Source organism: Haliotis asinina, chromosome 4 (genome assembly GCF_037392515.1).
Source record: "Haliotis asinina isolate JCU_RB_2024 chromosome 4, JCU_Hal_asi_v2, whole genome shotgun sequence".
In the NCBI taxonomy this organism is placed as follows: Eukaryota; Metazoa; Mollusca; class Gastropoda; order Lepetellida; family Haliotidae; genus Haliotis; species Haliotis asinina.
Window position 1 is genome coordinate 42857880 of NC_090283.1, and position 27019 is coordinate 42884898.

General features: G+C 41.6%; 1 protein-coding gene across 1 annotated transcript in view; it reads left to right on the top strand.

The window, feature by feature from the left end:
• The window catches only part of LOC137281587 (matrix metalloproteinase-24-like), an 86837-nt gene extending 60522 nt beyond the window's left edge, over window positions 1-26315 (top strand). The window contains exons 4-11 of the mRNA XM_067812917.1: window positions 3439-3539; window positions 6402-6606; window positions 6847-7005; window positions 7534-7674; window positions 9039-9175; window positions 13923-14058; window positions 19990-20162; window positions 22085-26315. Of these exons, the coding sequence (XP_067669018.1) occupies window positions 3439-3539; window positions 6402-6606; window positions 6847-7005; window positions 7534-7674; window positions 9039-9175; window positions 13923-14058; window positions 19990-20162; window positions 22085-22369 (1337 nt within the window). The 3' untranslated portion in view covers window positions 22370-26315. The remainder of the gene's footprint in view (window positions 1-3438; window positions 3540-6401; window positions 6607-6846; window positions 7006-7533; window positions 7675-9038; window positions 9176-13922; window positions 14059-19989; window positions 20163-22084) is intronic.
• Window positions 26316-27019: the final 704 nt, after the last annotated feature.

The window sequence follows — 27019 nt, forward strand, 5'->3', positions numbered from 1 at the left end:
CTTCCACTATACCATTCCTTTTGATAGTTCCTGTTATCTACACTGTTGTGATGAGAAATCCTTTGAGAAAACAGGTATCAACTGAGTGACTGAATTCCAGGTCCGTGATTTGCTACACCATGGTGGTGGCCTAAGGTCAGTTACGACGGACTACTTTCTGTGTTCGTGTTCCTCATAAGTTACACCTGTGGGCACATCAGAATTTGTGAATTTTTAATCAGTGTCCTTTGATCTGAAGGATGGGTTATAGCCTAGCGGTTACAGCGTTCGCTCGTCACACCGAAGACCGGGGTTCGATTCTCCACGTGGGTACAATGATGTCCCCTACCGTGATATTGCTGGAATATTGTTAAACATGGCGTGGAAGTAAACTCGCTCACTTACTTGGATTATCATCACCATCTTGATGATCTTCAGAGAAGGTGTAAGCGTGTTGTGAAGAGTGAAACGAGGTGTAGGTAGTAGGCAGTGACGGGTGACGTCACTCACTCACCTTTCGCTCTTCAAATATCGTGTTTCTTTTTACAAGCTCCCCGGCTCATATTTTCAACGGACTTCTAGACCCTGCGTTTATTAGAGGCCCTGGGCTTATTATATACCCAGCGCTTGAGCTTACTGGGTGTAGTCACCGTAAGTGTTAGTGAACTACCCCCAGCGCTTATTGGAGCTACGGCGCTTCTTAGAGGAAACACGGCACGTTTTAAACCACTCGCTGTGAGATGAATGACATCTGACAGCCCCTGTCGTTGCAATCTCTATATGTAACCCACAGCATACCGACAAAGCAATGATTCATTGACAAAGAAAATACGAGACATGATAAGGGTCCTATTCGGACAACATTACTGCATGATTAAAAGAAATAAGGGGAAAACTTTGTCGAATCATTAGAAGAGTTATATCCTCGTATGCAGGAATTTGACTTGGTTCATGCCAACTAATTCATGGACATTTTGTCGAGTGGCTATCAACTTTTAGAAAACTTTATTTTTGTGTTTAGATGATAAGCAAGTCATTCTCCCAAAGTGATATATTTTGAAATGTTGATATAAACAACAGATGTATAAGGAAACAGTCATCTATCTGCTCATACCAGCAGGCTCTTGAACGAAATATATGTGTAAGAGAGTGTGAGAGTGTGTGTGTGTGTGTGTTTAGTTTCACACCGCTTTTAGCAATACCTCATCAATATCACGGCGGGAGACATCAGAAACAGGTTTCACACATTGTACCCATGGGGAGAATCGAACCCGGGTTTTCGGCCTGACGGCCGAGCGTGTTAATCACTAGGCTACCCACTGCCCCAGCGTGAGAAAGAACAAAAGCCAGATTTCCATGTCAAGAAGGTCCAAGGCCCTCATGCTGCATTGTTCTCTGTTAATGTCATCACTGAGGCACGCGATGCACTGGGGCATTGTTCAGTCAGCATCATACACATCCTATTTCCCAAAGGTTACAAGAAATATTTAGCAAGGGAAACGTTGCTTAATCATGCTACAGTGGAAGCTGTCAAAATCCATCTGTCCAATCCGGCAAGTTGTCAATACCGGCACACAATCTACCCGCATACATTTACCATCAGCTCTACAATCCAGCACATCGTCTAAACCAGATTAATCCTTCAGTAACAATGAATGCAGGTTTAGACAACTTCCATTGTATTTGTGAATAAGGTTTTCATGAACTGCCTCTGTTTTTAATTTCTGTTCCTCAGTAACCCATGTTTGGTCTGTGAGGCGACTAACAGGATCGATTGGTCAGGCAATATGACTGTGTTACACCAACACGTCATTGGTTCCCATGTGCGTAGAAAAGACGCCCATGATGTTGATCACTAGATTCTCTGGTCCAGAATCGATCCTTTACAAACCGCCGACATATAGCCGGCCTATTGCTGAATGCGGCTTAAAACTAAACTCACTCACTATATTTCATTTCATTTAAATATTCATCTCGGGTCGAGTGTGAAGTAGCATGAATGTTTGATGTATCACAGGCAGACGGGGGTCAAAACACCCTACTTACTTATGACCTCATTCGTGACCTGATGATTGGATGATCTTGCAACATCCTTAGTTTCTTAAATTATGTACCAAATGACACTGGATTGGACTTGATTGCTATGAATGTGTACATGTACTGGACCTCTGTTTCGATATTTAGAAATGAACAGATCACTGTAGCATGTGTTAGAGAGAGTTAGTGGTTTATTATTCATTGTACTGGTCCGTATGGACATTTCGTTAATCATGCTGTTGTTTATATACTGGCTAAGCCCTAGACTTGTCTTCTATTCCCAAGGTACCAATTGGTACACCGCTGCTAATCCCACAATACACCTGAGAGTGAATCTTGCTTTACGACGCGAAACATGAGGCGGGATTAACTGGGGTTTAATCTAGTATTCAGAATATTGTTTATATTGAGGCGGAAATTACTTCAAACTTATATCTTCCAGGTATTTTCATTTGACATTTTGCATTGGTAAAATTTGTTCGGATGCATTTAAATCCGTGTTAAGTTGATCACGGTTGAGACACAAAAGTGTATGTGGTTGCTGGAAAGTGGACGTTTTTTACGTTCTAGCCTCATCCATATTGGGATAGAAATGATAAAAGCATTTTCCTTTCTTTGAGAAACCAGAGCAGAGTCGATTGTACAATTCTGACAATATCATGAGAATGTGCTTTTAACAGAGAATAGCTATTAAACTGTGTAATATTCCTCGTAGCAGACTTCGGCAACTACCACGTGATAGTATAATTTATTTTTTATAAATTAATTTGATAATTGAGTTTAATAGGTAAAACGTTAAAGGTGAACTCAACGAAGATACTAAACATAGTGTTTAGTACTCGGCTGTTTTGACTGCGTCCGTTGTCTAATAGTGAGGCAGTCTGTACGAATATGATGACATGTCATTTATGAATAACTATCAAATTGTGATGATATCAGTTGTCCAGCATCAGTGATGGTACCTGCCATAAACATATACAGGTGGTATTCGGCTGGGGTAAGCTTGGCATTGTGTTGTATAAGTCACAATTGGTATCCTTGATAGAAGAACCCCCGAGCATGAGCAGCATGGCGCTCTTTGAAATCTTAGTGTGCTAAATACCAATTTGACAAGTATACAGACACCCCATACCACACACACACACACACACACACACACACAAACACAAACATACACACACAAACACACACACACACACACACACACACACACTCCCTTTCTCCTCTTGCCACACCCATAACTAAACTGTCAACCCTCTCCCTCCCTGTGACGAATGTGAAGCTACCAGTCTGTCTTCGCCGTGGATCACCCAACCCAACTCCCCTCCCCTTGCACACCTTCTCTCCTCTTCTTTACCAATTCTGACACTGCCGCTACAGATTACTCATCTTTCTTTACTTTAATGTTGCTCTCCTCCCTAGGAAGCAAGTGGGCGAAGACGGACTTGACGTACAGAATCACCATGTTCAGCAGGGATCTGTCCAGGTCACAGACTATAATGGAGGTTGACAGAGCGTTAAAGGTAAGCCGCGGTGTCTCTGTAAACTTAAGATGTTGTCAGATCGTTAAAGGTAAGCCGCGGTGTCTCTGTAAACTTAAGATGTTGTCAGATCGCTAAAGGTAAGCCGCGGTGTCTCTGTAAACTTAAGATGTTGCCAGAGCGTTAAAGGTAAGCCGCGGTGTCTCTGTAAACTTAAGGTGTTGTCAGATCGTTAAAGGTAAGCCGCGGTGTCTCTGTAAACTTAAGATGTTGTCAGATCGCTAAAGGTAAGCCGCGGTGTCTCTGTAAACTTAAGATGTTGCCAGATCGTTAAAGGTAAGCTGTGGTGTCTCTGTAAACTTAAGATGTTGTCAGATCGTTAAAGGTAAGCCGCGGTGTCTCTTGTAAACTTAAGATTTTGCCAGATCGCTAAAGGTAAGCCGCGGTGTCTCTGTAAACTTAAGATGTTGTCAGATCGTTAAAGGTAAGCCCCGGTGTCTCTTGTAAACTTAAGATTTTGCCAGATCGTTAAAGGTAAGCCACGGTGTCTCTGTAATCTTAAGATGTTGTCAGATCGTTAAAGGTAAGCCGCGGTGTCTCTGTAATCGTAAGATGTTGTAAGATCATTAAAGGTAAGCTGTTGTCTCTTGTAAACTTACGATGTTGCCAGATCGTTAAAGGTAAGCCGCAATGTCTCTGTAAACTTAAGATGTTGCCAGATCGTTAAAGGTAAGCCACTGTGTCTCTGTAAACTTAAGATGTTGTCAGATCGTTAAAGGTAAGCCACGGTGTCTCTGTAAACTTAAGATGTTGTCAGATCGTTAAAGGTAAGCCGCGATGCTTCAGTAAACTTAAGATGTTGTCAGATGTTTTCAGGTAAGCCACTGTGTCTCTGTAAACTTAAGATGTTGTCAGATCGTTAAAGGTAAGCCACGATGCTTCAGTAAACTTAAGATGTTGTCAGATCTTTTCAGGTAAGCCGCGGTGTCTCTGTAAACTTAAGATGTTGCCAGATCATTAAAGGTAAGCCTCGATGTCTCTGTAAACTTAAGATGTTGCCAGATCATTAAAGGTAAGCCGCGATGTCTCTGTAAACTTAAGATGTTGTCAGATCGTTAAAGGTAAGCCGCGGTGTCTCTGTAAACTTAAGACGTTGTCAGATCGTTAAAGGTAAGCCGCGGTGCTTCAGTGAATGTATGACGTTGTCACAGCGTTAAATGTAATGCACTGTGTGTCAGAGGACGCAATACATTACAACAGCGTTAAAGGTAAGCCATGACGCCTCAGTGGAAGCATGACCTTGTCATAGGGTTAAGGGTAAGCCGCGGTGTGTCAGTGAACGAATGACGTTGCCAGATCGTTTCAGGTAAGCCACGGTGCCTCGGTGAACGTATGGCGTTATCATAGCGTTAGAGGTTGGCCACGGTGTCTGGATATGTCGAAATCAGATAGTTTCTATAACAACACAGTGTCGAACTAAAATGCTGTCGTTTAGACAATGACGATGTCTTGACAAAAAAATCGTGGTCGACTCAGGAATATTTCTGAGGTCTTACGTACGTCGAATTCTGTAGAACCTGTCTGATATTCCTTGTAGCAGACCTTGTCGATCCCTCAGATGCTGACATTCAGATCAGCTAATGTCTGTCAACTAGGCTGTGGTAATATAACTGAACCGAATTAATACTGTACTGCACCGGTCCAATAATGAAAGTATTAAAAGTGAACTCAACGAAGATATTTAATATTAATAAATACTCCATGTCTGCTACTCGACGGTTTTGACCACGTCTGTTGTGAGTGAGTGAGTTTAGTTTTACGCCGCACTCAGCAATATTCCAGCTATATGGCGGCGGTCTGTAAATAATCGAGTCTGGACCAGACAATCCAGTGAGCAGCAACATAAGCATCCATCTGCGCATTTGGGAACCGATGACATGTGCCAACCAAGTCAGCGAGTCTGACCACCTGATCCCGTTAGTCGCCTCTTACGACAAGCATAGTCGCCTTTTGTGGCAAGCATGGGTTGCTGAAGGCCTATTCTATCCCGGGACCTTCACGGGTCCCACGTCCGTTGTCTAATAGTGAGACAGTAAGTACGGAGAGCGGAAGTTCAGTATGAGAGAGTCACTACGGAGACCGAGAATGTCAGTATGAGACAGTCACTACGGAGACCGGAAGCTCAATATGAGACAGTAAGTACGGATACCGGAAGTTCAGTATGAGACAGTCAGTGCAGAGACCGAGAATGTCAGTATGGGATAGTCAGTACGGAGACAGGAAGTTCAGTAGCTCTATCCTTGCAACGTATTACCAAAAGGACGTTGAAAGATGGTAGTGACTACTCCGACTGGCTTAGTGCATTAAAGAATGAAACAAGACTTGCAAACTCCTAGTCAGTATGCTTCTTCTCGTCACTTATTATCTAAGTAACACAAATCATGGTGTCTCAGTTAGAAGGGATCCATTAGTCTATCACAGAAAGAGGAAGCCCAAAATACCAGACAGACAACCCGAAGCAGTCTCCAGGAGACAGCTGATTGGCTTCACGATGTCACATGGAATGGCAGATTTCCTGAGTCTACAGACATGTTTATGGGAGTTCATCTCCTTGGTCTGGTGACCAGTTCCGGTGTTCATCAACACAATGCAGTAAATGCCACATGAAACCTAGATGATGTTTTTACTTAATGAGATGAATCATTCATTATTATATCAATTCCATCGTAAAACTAAAGTTACCAGACGGGATAAATATTGTATAAATGGTCTACTACTCCCAATAGTGCATGTCTCGTCTACGGCGCCCTCCCGAGCAGCCGAGATAAACCTACCATTGCTACTAAATAAAACCAATTATTCATAATAAAGCAATTATGTATCAATTTGGCGTTTCGGTTTCAGGTATGGAGCAGAGTGACGCCGTTACGATTTACAAGACGAGATCATGGCCCTGCTGATATAGAAGTCAAATTTGTCAGTCGTTCCCATGGTGACGGTAATCCTTTTGATGGGCGGGGCAGAACACTCGCGCATGCGTTCTTTCCCCAATATGGCGGCGACGCCCATTTTGATTTGGATGAGCCGTGGACAATCTCAGTGCCGGATGGTATGTATAGTAATGAATGTGTATCACTAAATAGGTACAGTGATATGGTATATAAAATATTTTAACCTTAGTTTTGTTGAATACATTTACAAACCAGATAACGTCCCTGGCTGTTCAGTACAGAGCTCTATGTTCATTTGTTTTTCTCGGAACCTAGTCAAGCCTTTGGAACACAGGAAATACAAATTGCGTTGTGATCGGTCTCTCCACCTGTAAATGATCACCTCCGCCATGTTTCAGGCATCAACCTATTCCAGGTGGCAGCACATGAGTTCGGCCACTCGCTTGGTTTGGCGCACTCTGACGTCAGATCTGCTTTGATGGCCCCTTTCTATCGGGGCTTCCAGAGATCATTTAGCCTGGATCAAGATGATGTGGCTGCAATACAGGAGTTGTATGGTAAGTCGAATGTTCGCGCTAAACGGGTTTAGGGATCCTCAGACTAACTGAAGGTTGTCCTCGAGCGACTGAGCCCAACACCTTGTCATATACATATGCGGGTGTTTGTGGTTCCTGTAGAATTTCATATTTTGCCAAGCACCGCCTTTCCATACACTGTCATACAAGCATAGTTGAAACCGAGAGAATCCCATTTCCTAGCTGCCATGCCAAACACCTTCATTCCACACCCAGTCATACAGACACAGCTGTAACCTAGAGAATCTCCTTTCCCAGCTGCCATGCCAAACACCTTCATTCCACACCCTATCATACACACATAGCTGTAACCAAGAGAATCCCATTTCCTAGGTGCCATGCCAAACACCTTCATTCCACACCCAGTCATACAGACACAGCTGTAACCTAGAGAATCTCATTTCCCAGCTGCCATGCCAAACACCTTCATTCCACACCCTGTCATACAGACACAGCTGTAACCTAGAGAATGCCGACACACACAGGTATTCAGATATAACTGTTTTTCAGGTCCCCGCAACGACGTGAAACCCATCCCTGAGCGGCCACGCCCCACAGAGGGACCAAAAATCACCATACCCAGTATATGTCGAGACCCTTCTGTCGACGCCATTACACAGAACGCGGACGGTTTTACGTACGTTTTTAAAGGTGAGATACCCTAAATAGCCTTGCTGTGATAATCTTTAACATGAACGCTGAAAATGATAAGCTACCCGTGTAGACATAAAGATTCATTTGGTACTGCTGAAATTAATGGTAACTGTCTGAATTAGACCAATCGGATCCCGAAGAAGAAGGCCAAACCGGCGTTTATTCTAAAGTTGGCACACTACTGGTCAAACTGGTATCTGACCATGGATGACAATCCATGCTCCAGAGTATGACTGAAAGTCCCATTGCCCGACCCCCACGACAAGTCAGTTTTCATTTCGGGCAATCAGATAATGGTATCTTACTTATCAGTGGGCTACTAGATGATTACTGCTAACGGTTTCAAACTTTTGCAAATAAACGTGGTTTCAAAGTGCAAATAAACCGGGATTTCATTTCTTATCTGCTCAAAATGTAGCTATTGCATTTCAGTAATAAAGTTCAGTTATCTTTCTCTGCTATTTATCACTTCTCAATAAATAGTCCACTAAACATTAGCATCAAAAACCATGTTGATTTATTCTTTCTTTATGATGTCATAAAAATCAGAGCACGTGCGAAATTCGTCTGGAAAGTTACTTTCCTTAAGTCACGTGCCCCGTGGCAAGTAGCTTTTAAATATTTTTAACCCCTGTTTAGAGCAGTGCTACCTCGGCCTAAACGGGCTTCTTACCATGGTTGACATTGTCGTTCAAAGAACTTCCCACAGAGGTTACTTGTCATATCTTCCTACGAACCTCTGTTCTAATAAGGCCATATTTCCCGGTTGTCATAAAATCCCCTAGCGACAAAAAATGGCAGCAGATTTATCTCCCTTTTTTTCTGTCCAATCAGAACACGTGTTACATCGACTTAGATTCAACTTCACAAATGCAAGCAATGTGGAGAAACAAATGTGACATGACTGAGTTCTGTCTAGAAGAAACATTTGAGTATCGCGCTCGGGAAGAGGTTCAAGTTTTCACTATGCATCCTGAAATCTTGCGAACGATCACCTTTGAAACAAGGTCGCTGATTGCACTACTAAATTTGATTGCCTCCAATCACCAGTCTTGAATACTCGTACCGCGAAAGGGTCGTATTAGAACAGAGGTTACGTAGGAAGATGTGACAAGTAACCACTGTGGGAAGAGAATAGACTGCTATAGGTTAAATGGCTTTCTGGCCATTCTTGACCCTGCTTCTTTTAGAGCAGTGTCACTATAGACCAAAAGGGTATCTCGCCATGGATGAGCATGGTGTTAAAAAAATTGCTACTATATGTTAAGTGACTCTCTGGCCATTCTTGACCATACTTCTTTTAGAACAGTGCCACTATGGACCATACGGGTTTCTCACCATGGTTGATATTGTTGTTTCAGGTCGTTACTACTACCGGTTGAATGGGAAGGGGATCGAACCCGGGTTCCCCAGGGAAATCTCTTGGGACTGGGTGGAGGTGACCGGACCTATAGATGCCGCTCTACACTGGAATAACGGCTATACCTTTCTGTTCAAGGTGAGTACCTTTTGCATGACATTACGATGATGACCATTAACGTTTGACCACACTCACGCGCGTATTTACGGAAAAGATGTCTGGTTCCTTGGACAGAAGGGAGCAGGTAGCAAATCACAGTAATCTTTGTCCTGTTCTGATCACCAAGGCAACCGTGATATAATTGATTGAAATAATTTATGTAATTAAAAACCTCCTTTTTGTGCCTGTATCATGGATACCTCTCTGGTAGTTCACAATTATTTCGTTGACACAGTTACACAAATGGCACTACAATAGTTTGATATCAGACGGGACATTGTCAACCTCAACGGAACGATAGGGTAGTCTAATGGTTAAAGCGTTCGTTCATGGCGCCTTAGGACCCGGGTTCGATTGCTTACATAATTACAATGTGTGAAGTCCATTTCTAGTGTCACTAGGTATTACGTAAATAATACTAAACCTTAAGACACTGACAATTGTCGTATCTGACCAACTGATCCACATCATAGACACACACAAGGTAGCCATTGTGGCCACTCGAGCCTCAGTATACTGAATAATCAGACATATTAGTGTCTGGGCCTTGCGAAGAATTGTAAACGTCACTAAGTGAGTGATTGTAGTTTTACGCCGCAATATTACAGCAGTATGGTGGTGGTCTGTAAATAATTGGGTCTGGACCAGACAATCCAGTGATCAACAACATGAGCATCGATCTGCGCAATTGGGAACCAATGACATGTGTCGACCAAGTCAGCGAGCCTGACCACGCGATCCCTTTAGTCGCATCTTCCGACAAGCATGGGTTACTGAAGGCCAGTATTCTAACCGGGACCTTCTCGGGTTCTGGCAAGTGGTTAAGGGACGGTACTGCAAATCCTATGTTCTAGTTATCCCCGCATCTGCTCGGTTTTGTTCCGCTGATGCGGATTTAAAAGATACTCAGTCTGCTGACAAAACACTTTTCGTGACACAGGAAATGTCAGGGGGTCACTGATTGAGAACTAAGAGATATGATTGCTCCACACTGCATTTCACAGTTGGCCACTAGAGCTTTATGACGTTCTGTGTTCTGGAAGAGTCAATAGCATTAAATGGGCGCCATTGTGTTGTATATAGATGATCCCCACTTCAATAATAGATTCACTGAACTGTGAAGCATGGCCAATGGCCCAAGCTCAAACGAGGGCGCCACTGAGACGCGTCGTCATGGCAACCAGAACGTCAGGTCCTGCTAACTCCGTTGTCTGACGTCACTATGTCAGATCACCACAGTAACTGTTACGTATTTGCTGATATGTTTTTCAGTTATTACTCGCGTGAGGTGTTTAACTCGCCAGCCGCCTCCCGAACCCTCTCGCACCTCGCCGCTCGGTAGAAAGAGATACTTTCACACTGACACTAAGTGAAGGAATCGATAGTCCTACACTAGCCAGACTCTACACACTGCTTGCTCTGATGACGCAGTGCAGAGCTCAAGGGTCTCCAACCACCGATTTGCACACATTTGGGAGGTCAAGTTTCTCCAAGTTAGATAAATTGAATTCCTTGAGTCAATCGTCCAGGGACGCCAATAGCCACGTTAGATGCAATTTGTTGGCGGCAAAGGAAGATCGTTTGTTGAAGGGGACAAGTAGGGCTCCATGCATGGTCGCTGAAGAGAAATCAAGCCGTATCTGATCACGGAAATCAGTTTAGGCCCCCGAAATACACATATTCACTGCCACTACAGTCGTCTCAGATAGCCCAGTTGTATCGGTGCAGTGGAGTAACCTAATGGTTGAAGTGTTCGCTCGTCACGCTGAAGACCCGGGTTCGATTCCAAACATGGGTACAATGTGTGAAGACCATTTCTCGTTTCCCCCTCCGTGATTATGCTGGCATATTGATAAAGACAGACAGACAGACAGGCATCTTTATTCAGTATACAGGGCCATGGCCCACATTAAGGAATAGAACACCAATATATATTTTGTTTCATGCTGGTGACAAGTGACTGTCATAAATTGTTGCCTTGGACAACTATCCAGCCTGGAGCACAGTGTCTGGTGGTAATACTAGTTCAAAGCCAGACAATTTGCACAGTACAAAGACACACTATAAGCGTCTGTCAAGTATCATTTGGATCTAGGTTGTAGAATAATAACTGGAATTTATGCATTTCTAATTTTACGTACCTTTTTTAAAAAATAATTAGCGAATACTTATCAAAACGTTTTCATCCTTACTCAACATAAGTCTTACAAAAGTTTCCCTACACGGGTTACTCATATACATATAGTGTAAACATTCATTTCTTGTATCTTTATAGCGTTGACAGGTCATCAATAAGTGGTATTCATCTTCAACTAATGACAGGCGTTTATCATGAGAATATGACCAATGTGAAGTCTATTACAATAGGGTGTATTATTATGCCTTCCTGTTTCGATTGCAAGTTTGAAATTATTACATCTGAACTGGCTTAAAACATGTTTGTAATGCCAGTGAATGTCTAGAGATAAATATTTTTCAACATTCAGCATTAAACCAGGGACACTCTACAACAGGGATAGGTCACTCGCATGCTTTTTTTACCATTTGTACTAATTAACGTGTGCCTCGTCATGCTCCAACGCACACAGTGACTTGGCTCGTTCCCAGCGCAAATTCAGTTGTTTAACAGAACTTCAGCCAGTTTATTGTATCAATCGGAATTTTACAATGAATGAATGAATGAATGAATTTTAATAAGCTAAGAGCAAGAATTATGTGAATGAATGAAAGAAATAAAGAAAAAGAATAAATGAAAGAAGTACATAGGTGAATGAATGAAAGAATAAATGATACACCGCGGCCTTCCCTCCCACAACTTGTTAAGGAACGCAAAAGTATCGTGAGAACACGTGTTAACATCAGCTGTCCTTTTAAAAAATCTAATTTGAGACATTTTTGTTTACATTAATAATTAATTCAGATATCTTATTGCATGTGGGGAATGGAATGGACATTAACAAAATGTTAACTGACACTGTCACACTGCCCTCAAAAATAAAGTGTAAAACTGTCACAAAGCGTTCTAAAACACACCCTGACACTTTGTTTTAGATTATGGAACTATCACTATTACTTGCGAACACATTTCACATGATAGTATACTCCCCTCATAAGAATTAAAGGTGTATGTGAAAGATGTTTTTGAAGTAATAATTAAAAACACTCAAACAACGGCGGATAGTATTTCAATGGCAAATCAGAGCAGATCGGCGATATGTCACATTTTTCACACACCTCCAATACACCCTAACATTCTTTTTCACATTATGAAACCATCACTATTACTTGCAAACACATTTCACATGATAGTATGTTCCCCTCATATGAATTAAAGGTGTATGTGAAAAATGTTTTGGAGGAAGTAACTAGGAATACTCAAACAACGGCGTATAGCACTTTAATGGCAGCTCGGCGAGACGTCATGTATTCCCACACCTCATGCAATTGCACCCTAACAATTTTGAAGTCATAAAACTGTCACTATTATTTGCGAATACATTTCAACGAAAGGTATGTTCTCCTTCTAAAAATTAAACGAATGTGTGAAAGAAGTTTTTATCGGCACAATTTAGTCTATCTTCGCGGTGAATCGAGAATACAAACCAGTGAGCTGTAACATACCGACTTGAAACTTTACTACAAATCTACTGTCCTAATACGGACACTAATACCAATTATTTGACTTAAACTGAAGTGACAAAATGTTAACTTATCTTCTACATGTTGGATTTCAGTTGTTACACTCAGCGAACGTAATCAGCTGTTGAAAATAAACCGGGCTCAATCTTAGATACTACGCTGCCACCATATTGGCTACACTGGTTACGTAACGACCCAAGACATACGTTCAGCGGATTTTCGAGGAGTTTCTTTTCCCCCTCTGTATAAGCTCCCTGATTAAACTGACCGTGTGTCTGACATTTGTTCAAAAGCGAAACAGTATGGTGCCAATCTTGGTTCAAACAATCAAGCATTGTCTGCCTAAAGAGTGAGAAAAACGTTTTTACATTTCCTGTGTCTTTTTAAAAGCAGTATAAAACCACTCTCACTTACTTATTCTAGCTATATGGGATGGACACCCGAAGAGGTGCTGGTTTCAGACATTTGTTTGACGCTTCGGTGACACCACGACCATGTGTACATCGTACTAACAAATCTAGAAAGACGATCAGGGCGAACCAGAACTGGAAACCTTGATCATAGGTTCCCGGTACGCCAAAGGGACGTAACTCTGCAGATTCAGACGGCTCGGCCTTGTCCTCGTCATTCATTTATATAGAAAACGTGAAACAGGTTTTGACGTTACTGTCATGTTGTAAGAAGAAACGTATTTTCATGTTTTTAAGATGAAACTTAAAATCTTTTAGAGGAATTGTGTGTTTCCGAGTTAGCTAACAATAATTACTGAATTTATTACCTTTCACAGTTAAAATACAGTACTTTCAGTGTTTATTGAAAATGTCTCAAAAAAATACGTTCTTACATTATTGCCATGTACTTTAGACGATATTTTCAGTAGGTCCTGATTGGGCGATGGGGTAGTCTAGTGGTTAACGTGTTGACTCCTCACGGCGAAAACCTGGGTTCGACTCCGCACATGAGATCAATATGTAAAACCCATTTCTGGTGTCCCCAGCCGTGATATTGTTGGAACATTGTTAAAAAGCAGCCTAAAACCATTTTCACTCACACAGTAGGTAATGATCGTGTTTGCTTTGTCTTTCAGGGGGAAACATACTGGAAGTTCTACAATTTCCGCCTCATTTACAGGAGGAAAATCACGGAGGGGTTCCGCGGCGTCCCCGACAACATCGACGCCGCCTTCGTCTGGAGCGGCAACAGCAAGACATATTTCGTGAAAGGTTAGTGAGAGGCATTATGAAGGATATTCCTCTATAAGGCTGGCAAAAGTGATCGACAATCGGAAATGTCGTCGATAGGCTTGATTAACAACGATTATCGATATGAAAATTCTGCCATCGAGAATATCGTTGTGACTTTCATTAACTTTTGTCGCAGGGGAAAACGTTTTGATTCTCTCACACAATATATAAATTTAGGTTTGCTTATACATTTTTTTCATGGCGGGTTTTGGGCATAAATTCCTGCAAAAACATGTCAACGCACCAGTGATGTGAACTATCAAAAGTTTAGCCACACAAGTGTAAATATAGCCACTTACTTTCTTCAGTTGTTCTGAACAAGAACAAAATGTTCCATACTGTTTAAAGGTATTATTTATACATAAACTGATGTATCGTAAAACAAAATTGTACCTTTGAAAAGATTATTCTCGTCAGTTCAGTAAGTGATAGTTTCGGTAACAGAACGTTACACCAAAACACAGCTGTTCACATACACAACATTTCCACATGCAAGATCCCTGTGCAATTCATCTGCGTTAGATTTGCAGTTCCCGGTTCCCCAAGGATAGTGGAGAAATTCATCTTCGATGTAGCCATCCTTATATACGCAATGCATTGTGACAGCTTTAAGTGAGTCTAAACTTTCGATACTTATCGATCTGTCGATATTCAGTTAACGATTATTAATCTCGATGTGCAATGTCCATACCCACCGTATATTTTTGGGGTTTTTTAAACATCGTTTTCACACGAAACCCAGCGCAAAGCTGGTATTTTAAGTGAATTACATACACTTGCTCAAAGCGCGCAAAAAGCACAACATTATCACCCGGATAACCCAAGCTGCCTGGCAGACGATGGACAAGTCAAAACATTGCTTACTCAACAATTCCCCGTTGACTGGGTTCCTTCCTATTGCACAAAGTAGTGCAACAAATAATTCAGAGTTTTCAGACTAATCCATTTAACTGGATACATAAATATTAATCAGTATGATCTGATAATCTAAGCACGTGTATATTGCAACACCACGCTCCTTCCAATCCTTGCAAACACGTCGTGCAGTGGGCTTTGCCGTACAGCAAGCTCTGACAAACGGAAACCTGGAAATCGTGGAAATCTCAAAACGGGCCTCTGCCGCTAGAAAGGTTTAGCGATCTGGTACGGAACTGACATTATATCAGTGTCACTGTGCATTACAGATTTACACTGAATAAACGCAAATAAACACGTAACGGGTATACCCAGTGGGCCAGATGCATTGAGAATCTTTTTCACGCTGCCTACACTTCGCCTTATAGAAATGCGATGTTTTAAAGTTTAAAATTAAAATGCATTTGTAAATAACATTTTGTTCTGAAACAGTGTAACTACAGTTCCTTGTAATGTCTATTTCACTTTCACACGAGAAAATTCGGATAGACTGAAGAGTAGGTCATTGTCTGAATTGGTTAATGAGGCTCATGTTTCGGTATGGGCTATCGTCATATGACGTATCTCACCGGGTACCCATTTTCTGCAGGGTGAACATAGGCAATTTTAAAGAAACTCACTTGCCTTAGGTGGGACCACGTGTATCACACGTTCTGTTGTGGGGAAGGACGAAAGTCCTAGAAACTGTCAAGTGAAGCTGCCAAACACGGTCACCCATCGATGGACTGTCCGCTCCCAGTGTTGCTTAACTTCAACTGTTTGTGACCTAAACTCCATCCACAGGACCACACTCCACTACTCCTGTTATGTAACTGGGGTTCATTTTTTTGTGAATGAGTGAGTTGAGTTTTAAGCCGCACTCAGCAATATTCCAGCTATATGGCGGCGGTCTGTGAATAATCGAGTCTGGACCAGATTATCCAGTGATCAACAACATGAACATCGATCTGCGCCACTGGGAACCGATGACATGTGTCAACCAAGTCAGCGAGCCTGACCACCTGATCCCGTTAGTCGCCTCTTGCGACAAGCACAGTCGCCTTTAATGGCAATCATGGGCTGCTGAAGGCCTATTCTACCCCTCCACCTTCACGGGTCTCACTTTTTAAAAGCCACAGGGCAAGTGACTGTAAAAAATAACTTGTCCAGGCTAATTTTCCTTTTGCCCTGATTTATATGACATAATCATAAAGATGTTATTATGGAAGATTAATTAAACATGGTATTTGATGGTAATCTTTAATAACTGTTTATTGAGAAGTGATAAAAACAAAAGAAAGATATCTCTGCTTTATGGTCAATGTTAAATTTAATAGCTACATTTTGAGCAGATATGAAATGACATCCAGGGTTTTTCTGTGTTTGTTTTTTTTTGGTTTTTTTAAACCATAAGCAGAAATTATCTAATAGCCCACGGTCAAGTAGGAAACCATTATCTGATTGTCCGAAATTAAAGCAGACTTGTCCCGGGCGTCGGGCGATGGGATTTGTGAACCCTGTATACCCGCACCCACTGACGTCAAACTGACCTTCAGGGCATTAGGACGTCTAATGACGTTCCTGGAGCCAAACTGACCTTCAGGGCATTAGGACGTCTAATGAATGGTGCTCTATGCGTATACACCAGTTCAAGGCCATTTTAATATCTCCCAAAGAGATAGGTCTTGAGATGTTTAAAACATCAAGTGAGGACGAGCATCTAATGATGAGAAGAGAATTCCAAAGTAAAGCTGACGCACTCAACAGTTCTGGCACCAAATGATTTTACATAACTTGTAGGAAGGGACACAGGGGAGGAACTGAACAGAAGAGCGTAGGCTTGGCGTATGCTGGTAGACATATGTTCAAGTTTGTAGGTATAAAGGATATGTCTTGTGAGCAGCCCTTTAAGTCAGTTACAGAAATTAGAACTACACGTATCGAATAACGAGATGTCAGAACAGGTCTGATGATGTATCTGGAAGTTGATCTGATTATCTTATGCGTGTTTTTTTTATCATGGTAAGCTTGTACTCTTCATGGAAAAATATCACAGATGAGTGATTGACAGATTTGTGTCCTCTGTTCTAACAGTGTCAATTTGCATGACACTAGAAAAAAGTCTCAATTTATTTTAACCTTTTGGGGAATCGAACCGGAGATTTGTGAGTGTCGGATGAGTTAACTCATTAACTAAGAGTCTAACCCACCGTCAGATGTCATTAGGTACACTGAGTAAATACGTCAGTTTCTAAAGTAGAGCGATAGCAGAACTCTAACGTGACGCACTTTAACGTTAGCATTATCATCTACAGGCGGTGGGGTAGTCTAGTGGTTAAAGCGAATACCCGGGTTCGATTCCTTGCATTGACACAGTATGTGAAGCCCATTTCCGGCGTCCTCCGCCGTGATTGCTGGAATATTGCTGAACGCGACATAAAATCACACTCACTTCATTGAGCAGTTGAACAGGATATCGGCTATGTAAATGTTTGTATAATAATAATAGAAAAATCTGAAAGTGTTATTTGTGCCTGGTAGATGTACAGCCTAACACCGTCGGGTAGAGTTTGAAAGGATCCACACAAAAACTTCAGCTTATCCGAGATTCGACTTAACCGGTAAAGGATGAATGAAGAAATGCATAGAGATCATGTTTTTATACGAGAAAACCTCAAGTCCGACAAAGCAACCTTCGCGACAACGGTTCACATGTAGATGTCATTGGCAATTAAATTTTGACACAGTGTTCCAAAAGTTTAAATCAAACTTGGTATTTTGACCTAAGCTTCCAGTACTCAAGGTGAATTTAATATCCGAAATTTAAGCTAAAAATAGTGAGGTGAGGTTTAACCGAGGATTTACTTTGGTCGATAGACCTTGCCTGAAACCCACGTATAGAGCAAATCAAACCTGAAAACGTGAACTTACCGTCAAGCAGGTCGGTTGACGTCTCTGTATCAATATTTATCCTAGGTTAAGAGGTCAGTTCAAGGTCAAGGTCGATTGGAAAGACTTCATGCAGTGTACAACCGAATTAGTGTCTTTATTTGATAGGCAACGGAATATCTCCATGCGTGAACAATTATCTAATTAAGAATCGTGTGAGTATCTTGAAAGCCATCATCCCAATGTAATTACTTCGATCATCTGTTAGCAATTAGAGTCTGTGGTGTGTACTAACTGCTCTAGCCCCTACCTATAATACACCGTGTCAGAATTTGGAGCTCATGATTGAATTACAGCGATGCTTTTATCGGTGTCGATGACGTTGGGCGGTGGTCACAAGTAGAGCAAACGATCGCTTGACACTGTCAAGTACCTGTTTTGCAAATATAGTTGTATAATTCTGGCTGAAAGCTTCGATATTAGATTTGGGTAGTGGAACTGAGTTATCAGTCTGATCGTTCGTGTCGACCAATCAGGAGACGGCATCTGTCTGCAGTGTTCGTGGCGGGATTGTTTAATGTGGCAGCTCCTGACTTTGATCACTGTTGGCAAAGTTGAGAGAGACAGTTCCAAACACAGAGAAAGCCCTCCCAAATGATCATGTACACTGTTGCTATGGAGATATTTTCGAGTCGACCAATCAGGTGACGGTATCTAGATCTGCCTACAGTGTAGATGGCTGGGTTGTTTAATCCGACAGTTCCCTACAGCGGGTCTTCTTGGGGTGAATTCGGCAGGAACTTAATCACTGTTGGCAATGTTGAGAAATCAGTTCCAAATCGAGAGTACGCCCGCTCAAACGATCATATACACTGTTTTTAAGGAGATATTTTCGTGACAACTAGTCAGGTGACGCTCTCTACAACGGGTCGGCGTAGCGTGAAGTGAATAAGGCAATTGTCTACTTATAGTTGTCAGTGTTGAGAGAGACAGTCCCAAGTGTGCTCAGGTTTATAATATACTTTGATTTTAAGATGATTTTCTCGAGAATGTAATCCCCACGCATGTTTATATGTTTAACGCCTAACGACAAGCTGTTAAGAACAGAGCATAGACCAGACAGGCCGGTGATTGATAGTGTGAGCAAGGAACCGAGTCTGCCCAACCGATCCACGACGTCATCCCCTCACAACCATGTTTAATTTCAGGGACTATACTTACCTCTCATTGGTTTCCCCACCCACCATCTTTTTATCATCGCAGATATAGACTTGAAATGAACCCCCTGTTATGTAACTTACAATAAAAGTGTGGAAGTCGACGTGACCTTGTGTTAGTGTAGGTACTGACGTGGCGGTGTGGCAGCGTGACCTTTGTGCAATGTTGTGTTAGATACTGACGATGGTGTAGTTGTTTTTGTTTGCTGACGATGTCTTTGCTACCAGGCGGAATGTCTTTGCGACCGAACTGAAGCCGATATACGCTTATTAACGTACATGTTATTGTACTTATCTGACAGAGAAGCAACGGGGGAGACGCTAAAGTGATAGTATAAACGTTAGCGTGGTATTGCGACGTTAAAGTGTAAACATCGATTTGACTTTAATCGCCGTTGTAATAGTTGATGTGATGATATATGCATTAACGTTGTAGTGAGAAATGAGTAGGTGTTAATGCAACGTGTGGATGATGACGTGGCCGCTGACGTAAACGTAAACGTTTAAGTGACAATCTGGTAGATTGATTGATTGATTGATTGATTGATTGATTGATTGCTATAGTTAGATTATGGATGGATAGATAGATGTGTGGGTGATGGAAGAGTAGATGATGGGTGGATAAATGGATGAATAATGATGGATGGGTGGATGAATGGGTGGGTGGAGGATGGATGGATGAGTTGTGATGGGTGGATTGATGGATGGGCGGTTGGGTGATGGATGGATTGACGGACGGATGATTGGTTTTGTATAGATGATGGGTGGGTTGACGGATGGAAGCAGGGAAGGATGGATTTGTATATCATAAGCTTAGGATGGCGTCATCTCATTCCTTGATTGCACGTGCAATATTTTTTACGCTTAAATAATAAGCATATAGCTAATCCTACTTTCTTCCGTTGCCTAGGTGACAAGTACTGGCGTTACTCGGCCAACCGGGTGGACTCTACTTACCCTAAATCAATGTCTGTGTGGCGGGGAATACCTCCGGGAGTAGAAGCAGCGTTCCAGTGGAAGAATGGTCGCACTTACTTCTTCACTGGAAGGAAATACTATCGTTTCCATGACAGTAATTTCAGGGTAAGTCCCATTCAGGTGGAACCGTGATAGTGCATATACACGGGTGAGAGTAGCTTTTAAACATACCAGAACAAAGTCTATTACGTATTTTGTGGCCAACAGTGCAGTTGTCATAACATTTGTAATGAAACAAGTAAGAGAGAATTGATTTACAGAATTTATGATTTTTCACAAAAAGGTCTAACTAAAATGACAATTCATGATTATGTGTAGAAATTAATGATACAAACTTTGATGGGTAATTGTAATAATATGCAGGTAAATACTCTAACGAAGTTGTTTATAAGATGGACATATAGCATGGCATGGTACTCTTTTTCACCCGCCAGACAAAATTCACATAAAGCTTTAATAAAACCACACCCATTTTATAATCTTGATTTTATTTTTACTTTAAGATTATTTAAGCAGCAAAAGTTCAATTGCTTTTGATAACTTTCTATTCCAGAGCGGGTTTAGTAAAGAGTTAAAATATAATGCTGTTTCCTCGAGCCGATATATAGCCGCAACGCTGTTTACTTTGTTCAGAAATATTATTCCTGATTACTGGATCCGTTGACATAATGTTAATAATGTTTATTGGAGTGATAATGATATAAACTAAGGCTATGCTGTTTACTACAGACGTGATATAAAGGCAAAACTGTTTACTAGAGACGCCATATGAAGATAATACTGGTACTATAGACGTTATATTACGGTAACACTGTCTATTTATGACATGATATATATCTAGTAGTGTTTACTATAGACGTTATATAACGGTAATATTGTCTATTTATGACATGATATATATCTAGTAGTGTTTACTATAAACGTTATATAACGGTACCGTTAATACTGTCTACTTATGACATGATATATATCTAGTAGTGTTTACTAGAGATGATAAAGATAACATTGTTTTCTAGAGGCGTAATAGGAAGGTTTATCATACAGCAGACAGTGTTCTCGGCATGAAAAAAACAACGGATATTTTCGGTATCCGGTGAGGTCATATACGGATATCGATGCAAATTAGAGAGGTCATATGGAAAATCTAGGGACTACTTTCACAGTGTTAAAACACACATGGCGTCAAGGGTAGACAATCGTGTAAGGGCGGACGGCCGTGGTTGCGGTAGTGTCAGTGCTTTGATCATAGAAAATTCATGCATGTTTATGATAGATGGATCAGATTTCAAAGATAGATATCCATAGCCTTACGAAGATAGCAACATCAGTTCCCATACCGACTGTCAGTGTTTGCGAGAGTACGGCATAGGAATCCAGGTGTACAATGCGAACATTAAAGAGTATCTGTTGTTCTAAAGGTTAATGGAAAGTTTCTGAACTTCTGAGGTTGGTTGGTATTTTTCAAACGAAGCTAAGATTTGTTGATAGCAATACGTTCTTTCACATAAAAACTTACTGGGAAGTAGACGACGTAACGCAGTCAAATGAGTGATCAGTAAAACATTACGCCACGGAGCTTTTGACGTCACATGTTACTACGCAGATACGCATGCGGGCACATCCAACGAAGTTTAATTTCATGATCTGTGGCACCTGAAATCGCATTTTCTTTTTTAAAATTATAAAGATAAAGTGAGAATGACATTGCGTGATAAATAGGTTATCACACGTATGTGTTTTGGGATGGTTAATATCCTGCATTAGGAATAAACATTGTATTTAGCGTTCCTTGGCGAGCGTGATAACCTGTATAATACTGTTTAGTAGAGACGCTATATAAAGGTAATATTGATAATGATAATATTGATATTGATAATGGTTGTACTTATCAAGTGATAGTTGCACTAGAGTCTGCTGATCGTGTCCATCACATCACTGTCAAGGGCTCTCACACCCGCCATTGTGGTCTCTCCGTTAAGACGTTTTGCCTCCATACAATTTATTTGTTAATGTTTGTGTCTCTGCAGGCAGATGACGGTTACCCCAGAGACGTCGGTAGCTGGTGGCTAGGGTGCCCGGATGCTGCACAGATGGAGCACTTTGGTCAGCTGGGTAACGACATCAATGCGCTCAGAGGAAGAAACACAGAGGATTCTGGAAATCTCCGAAGCGAGGCTGAAGCGAAAGGTGAAGGTTTTTTGTCCGTGCTTGATCCGCCGAACGGCGTGAACAGCGCTACTATGATAGGACTCGACAGTCTTGGAAGTCTCCTCGTGTGTTTGTGTGTGTTTCTTCAAAGCCGGTGCAGTTGATGACGCCAGGGACATGGGTATAGGCTATAACTAAACGTAAACAACAATGAACTTGTAAATCATTCCACGGACGAGAGTGCACGTCATCATGGAGAAAGTTCCGTCACGGGCAACACGTGGCATGGTCACATGACCTGCTGAAAGCACATGTTGGAAACAGTGACTGCTTTGGTAAAAGTGTTTTTACAATTACTACTCACAAGTCTTTGGCATTTTGCATACCATCCACCAAGAGAAGAATCCGGGCTCGAACCTAGCTCTCGGGATACTGGGCAAGTTTTAGGTTCGAACCCTGAAATCATTGATCTCGCTACGATCTCCGTCATTTGAAATACACCTCCACTAACGGTCACGTGGACGTTGCTGTCACTTTGTAAATATCATGGACTAGGTCAATCATCACGTGATTTCACAGTAGTCTTTCATGAATCTTCACTTTTGCTATACACTGTGGAGAACTATGGACCAGAGCGCGGTCGTCACATAGCCGTGAAGCACGGTACCTTGGACGCGCATGACTGAATGACGTCACTTCCTCTGATATACACATGGTGCGGTATCAGAGAAAGCTTGACTCGAAGAGAACGGTTGTAAACTGAATGCCACGTCTCTACGATTAGATGCACACACTAATATTCAAGTACAGTTCTGCCAAACGACTGTGGTCAACTGTGGCCAAAATCGTACAAGGAAGTCTTGTACTGCTAGAGACAATGTACACGTCATCTTGACGAAGGGACGGTCTGTATTGGTATATGAACTGGTACCTTTATCAATTGAAGTGACGTTTAGTTGCAAATACCTCGACGAAGGAACTAAGTGCTGGCTACAAGAAGTGACGTCTTTGATGGAACCACCTTTACTGAGAAGTGATCCCTACCGCTATATGACGTCACGTTGGAACCAGCTTGACGGAAGATCGATCCTTACTGCTGTTTAACGTTATTTTGGAGTCACCTTGACTGAAGATTCAATCCCCACTATTATATGACGTCATTTTGAAGCCGCCGTCACGGAGGAACGATCCCTACCGCTATATGACGTCTTCGTGACGTCTTTATTGGAGCCGTCTTGACGGCCGGACCACCAAATAGACTTAAGTCTTATTGGAGCCACCTTGACGTCGTTACGTTGAAAACGTGTACGATACATTTGTTCCGTGTACATGAATAATTTGCCGTGACGCTATTAACGCGGACATGAATGCACTTGGGCGACATTTAATGCCACTAACTAAAGACTGTTGTGTATAGACTTGCATGTACATTTTCATCTTTGATATATTTTACATTTTGTTTAGCTATATATTAAATCATCTTGTTATTACAAAACCCTCTAGCTCTCTACACTGTAATCCCGATCTGTATTACGCTATGTCCTGTCCCGACCTGATTACGGTAGGGACGTACCCCAGATGACAACATTGATTCTTGCAGATCTTATTGAGTGGGTGAATTGAGTTTCACAACTTTTAAAAAAAATCTTATATTCAGGGCAATCTCTTACCTCTGCAAACATAGGTATTGTTTCAAAGACCGTACAGTTAAGACTGTGTAATGGTAAAGTCACTGTAGTGGTCTGTAGGTCGGCGTTCATTTCTATAGCAACGGACAGTTAGTTGGGAGGTGGGGTTGCTAGAATCTCTGATTCTTTCAAAAGTGCTATATCAAAAGGGTGTGGGGTCTTGAGTTTTCAGCTTTAGGAACCTGTTTCTCTCTGTTTCCAGGACGCTAATGTAGTATAACGGTGCTTCACTAGTCTTCATAGTTTGAAGCAAGTTCTACGTCAATGAGACAAATAAGTTTTCTGTTGACCTTTTCTGCTAGTATATTTTGCTCCCATTTTAAACTTTTGAAGCATGGAGAGCTGGTTCAGAATCTTAGCTCAAAGGTCGAACTTATCATCCAGAACTACCTATGTTTAAGTGCGTTCTCAGCAAAATAAATTTGTCTCGGGCTGGCGGACTTGCGTCAAGTTCGATAGGATCATATAGAAAAGAACTTAACAAATGGACGCTAAACACATTTCACTCACTCCTAGTGCGTCATGACCAATTACAGTGGAATCTGTCAAAACCGGCATCTGTCCAGTCAGGCAAGTTGTCAACACTGGCATAAAATCTCAGTCCTATCCGTGGCTTGTACATTTATCATCAGCTCTACACTCCGGCACTTTGTCTAAACCAGATTATTTCTTCGGTCACAATGAGCGCTGGTATAGACAGCTTCCACTGTAATCAATACATGTACATATACATTATGTGAAATACACTGATACCCCTAGATAGTATAGTAAGATTCCCATTTGAAGCAGTACAATTACAAGGTTCTGTACCTTACCTGCCTTTATTCGATCAATCATCCTACTGAATTGTGTTTTAGGTGCACCATGTACTGCTACTGGTCACGTGGTCCAGTCACGTAATGTCCTAACGTCATAAACTATCGTTTTGTGAGTGTGCGAACTAATTTTACACGCTGCTGCTCAAAACAAACGAAGTCTTTTTACGGAACACTTGTAAATTATGACAGCAAGGAAAGAATAATAATATTATAATGATAATAATAATATTTTCACGTAAAACTGTGGGAGGGTGAAGCAGAAACATTAAGATGATGTGTGTAGATGGTTCTCATTAAATTGCTGCCTTTGATAATACTGGAATTGTCGTACAAATACCATTGCACTGGAAAGGTTGCCATCGTACTTGGACTTGAAACCTACGTTTACCGTAACTTTCAATTGGCGTAGAAAAGGACCCGCAAGAAGGCCACGGCATTTCGCGAGACCTTATTATGACAAACAACGTCATTCGTAATTACTCGTCTCTTTCCGAGTCCTACATGAAGACTCGTACCCATCTCGTAGGCCATCATTGCCAAGAGTCGTGGGATACCAATCAAATCGCACGTAGTAAAACGCATGTCACATGAAAATGGAGGAACCGGTGAACCTTGAAACTTGAAACTTCCCTAAACTATACGCAGTTTGAACATACACTTTGAGCTAAACGATGAACAACTTTCATCATATTTGCAATGGGAATGACCGTACTGCTGTTTTGCGCAGGGATTGCAGGATATTCTAAGAGCCATGTTTGGAAATTTAGAGTTATCTTTCCTTTATAATAGCACTAGACTATTTTCACCTCCATGCCCGTTTGCGCTTACACAGGACCCAGTCGTAAAGATGGCCACAAGAGGGGTAAGAGGCGCCACCCGGCTTATCCTAATGACACGAGTAGTTACGAATGGCACAACGTTTCATACCTTTTCGACAGATCTAACCATTCCCAAATTAACCATCTATCACGACTGTTAACAGCTGTGGCCTAGTAAAGATATATTTGGCGGTAGGGTAATTGAACGAGAACTTACTGGCTCTTGAATATAAGCTTACCGAATGGATCTTGTACCGGAAATAAGCTGGGCTCTGTCTCGCATATCGTAAGTTGACGTAAAGGGAGCCGAAAACCAGCTTTGTACCAGAAGTAGCACCTCTCGTGACTTAAAGGTCCTATTACGAAATTCTTAGCAACGACTGGTATGCGAAATTACCTTCGATTTCGACCGGACGTTAAACCTAACGCTGTCCTAACCCTTATTTATACGACAGTGTTGCATCACGCGGAAAAAAAACGCATGTTCAACACCCTCTAGCTGCCATCTTTAGTTACGCCCTGAAGTTATCGCTGCTTTCAATAAGTAGGACAGCCTCAGAAAATGGCGGATCACGTAACTGCTGGGTACAGGTGCACCTAGGACTGCGAGTTTCAAGGCCAGATCTGTCTTGTTATCTCGCTAGCGTCAGCACTCAGGAAATAGTTACTTGTACAAACACATCGTCCATTTAGGTTCCAGTATTTATGTCATGGTTCATATTTCCCGCGTGCTGGCGCGCGAGAACTATTTTTATACGTCGTGAATGTAATAAACTTTCTAGCCAACCTTCGCCTATGCGTTGTCAGTATGGGAACTTCCCCTTTCACTCCTTGTTATGGATATTGCTGAAGACAAATTATTAGTATTGATTAGAGGTGTGACGATACAGATGATATGATACGTATCGAGATATCTTGGAACGATACGATACCATTGGATTCACATCACAATATGCTATCTTTAGTTATTTTCTTTAAAAAGGCATATTTTGATATCAAGTTACAGTGTAAAGTTTGACATAGCCGCCAATTTCTATTGGAAATTAACAATTTTAAGGTCAAGGATACGTCTCACGATACAAAAGTATCAATATATTTATCGTCCAATAAAGTAGCACGATTATCGACACTGCGATATAGCGTCACAGCTCTACTATTGATGAAGAATACATGTGTTATTTAAAGTAATCATATTTTAACACATGAAATCTTAGCCTTTGTGAGTGAGTGAGTGAGTGAGTTCAGTTTTACGTTACGATCATCAGTAGTCCAGATATATGGCGGCGTTCTGTAAATAATCGAGTCTGGACCAGACAATCCAGTGATAACAGCATGAACATCGATCTGCGCAATTGGGAACCGATGGCATGCGTGAAGCAGGTCAGCGAGCCTGACCACCCGATCAATTTAGTCGCCTCTTACGACAAGCATGGGTTACTGAAGATCTGTTCTATCCTCTATCCCTGACCTTCACGTATCCATGATAAGCA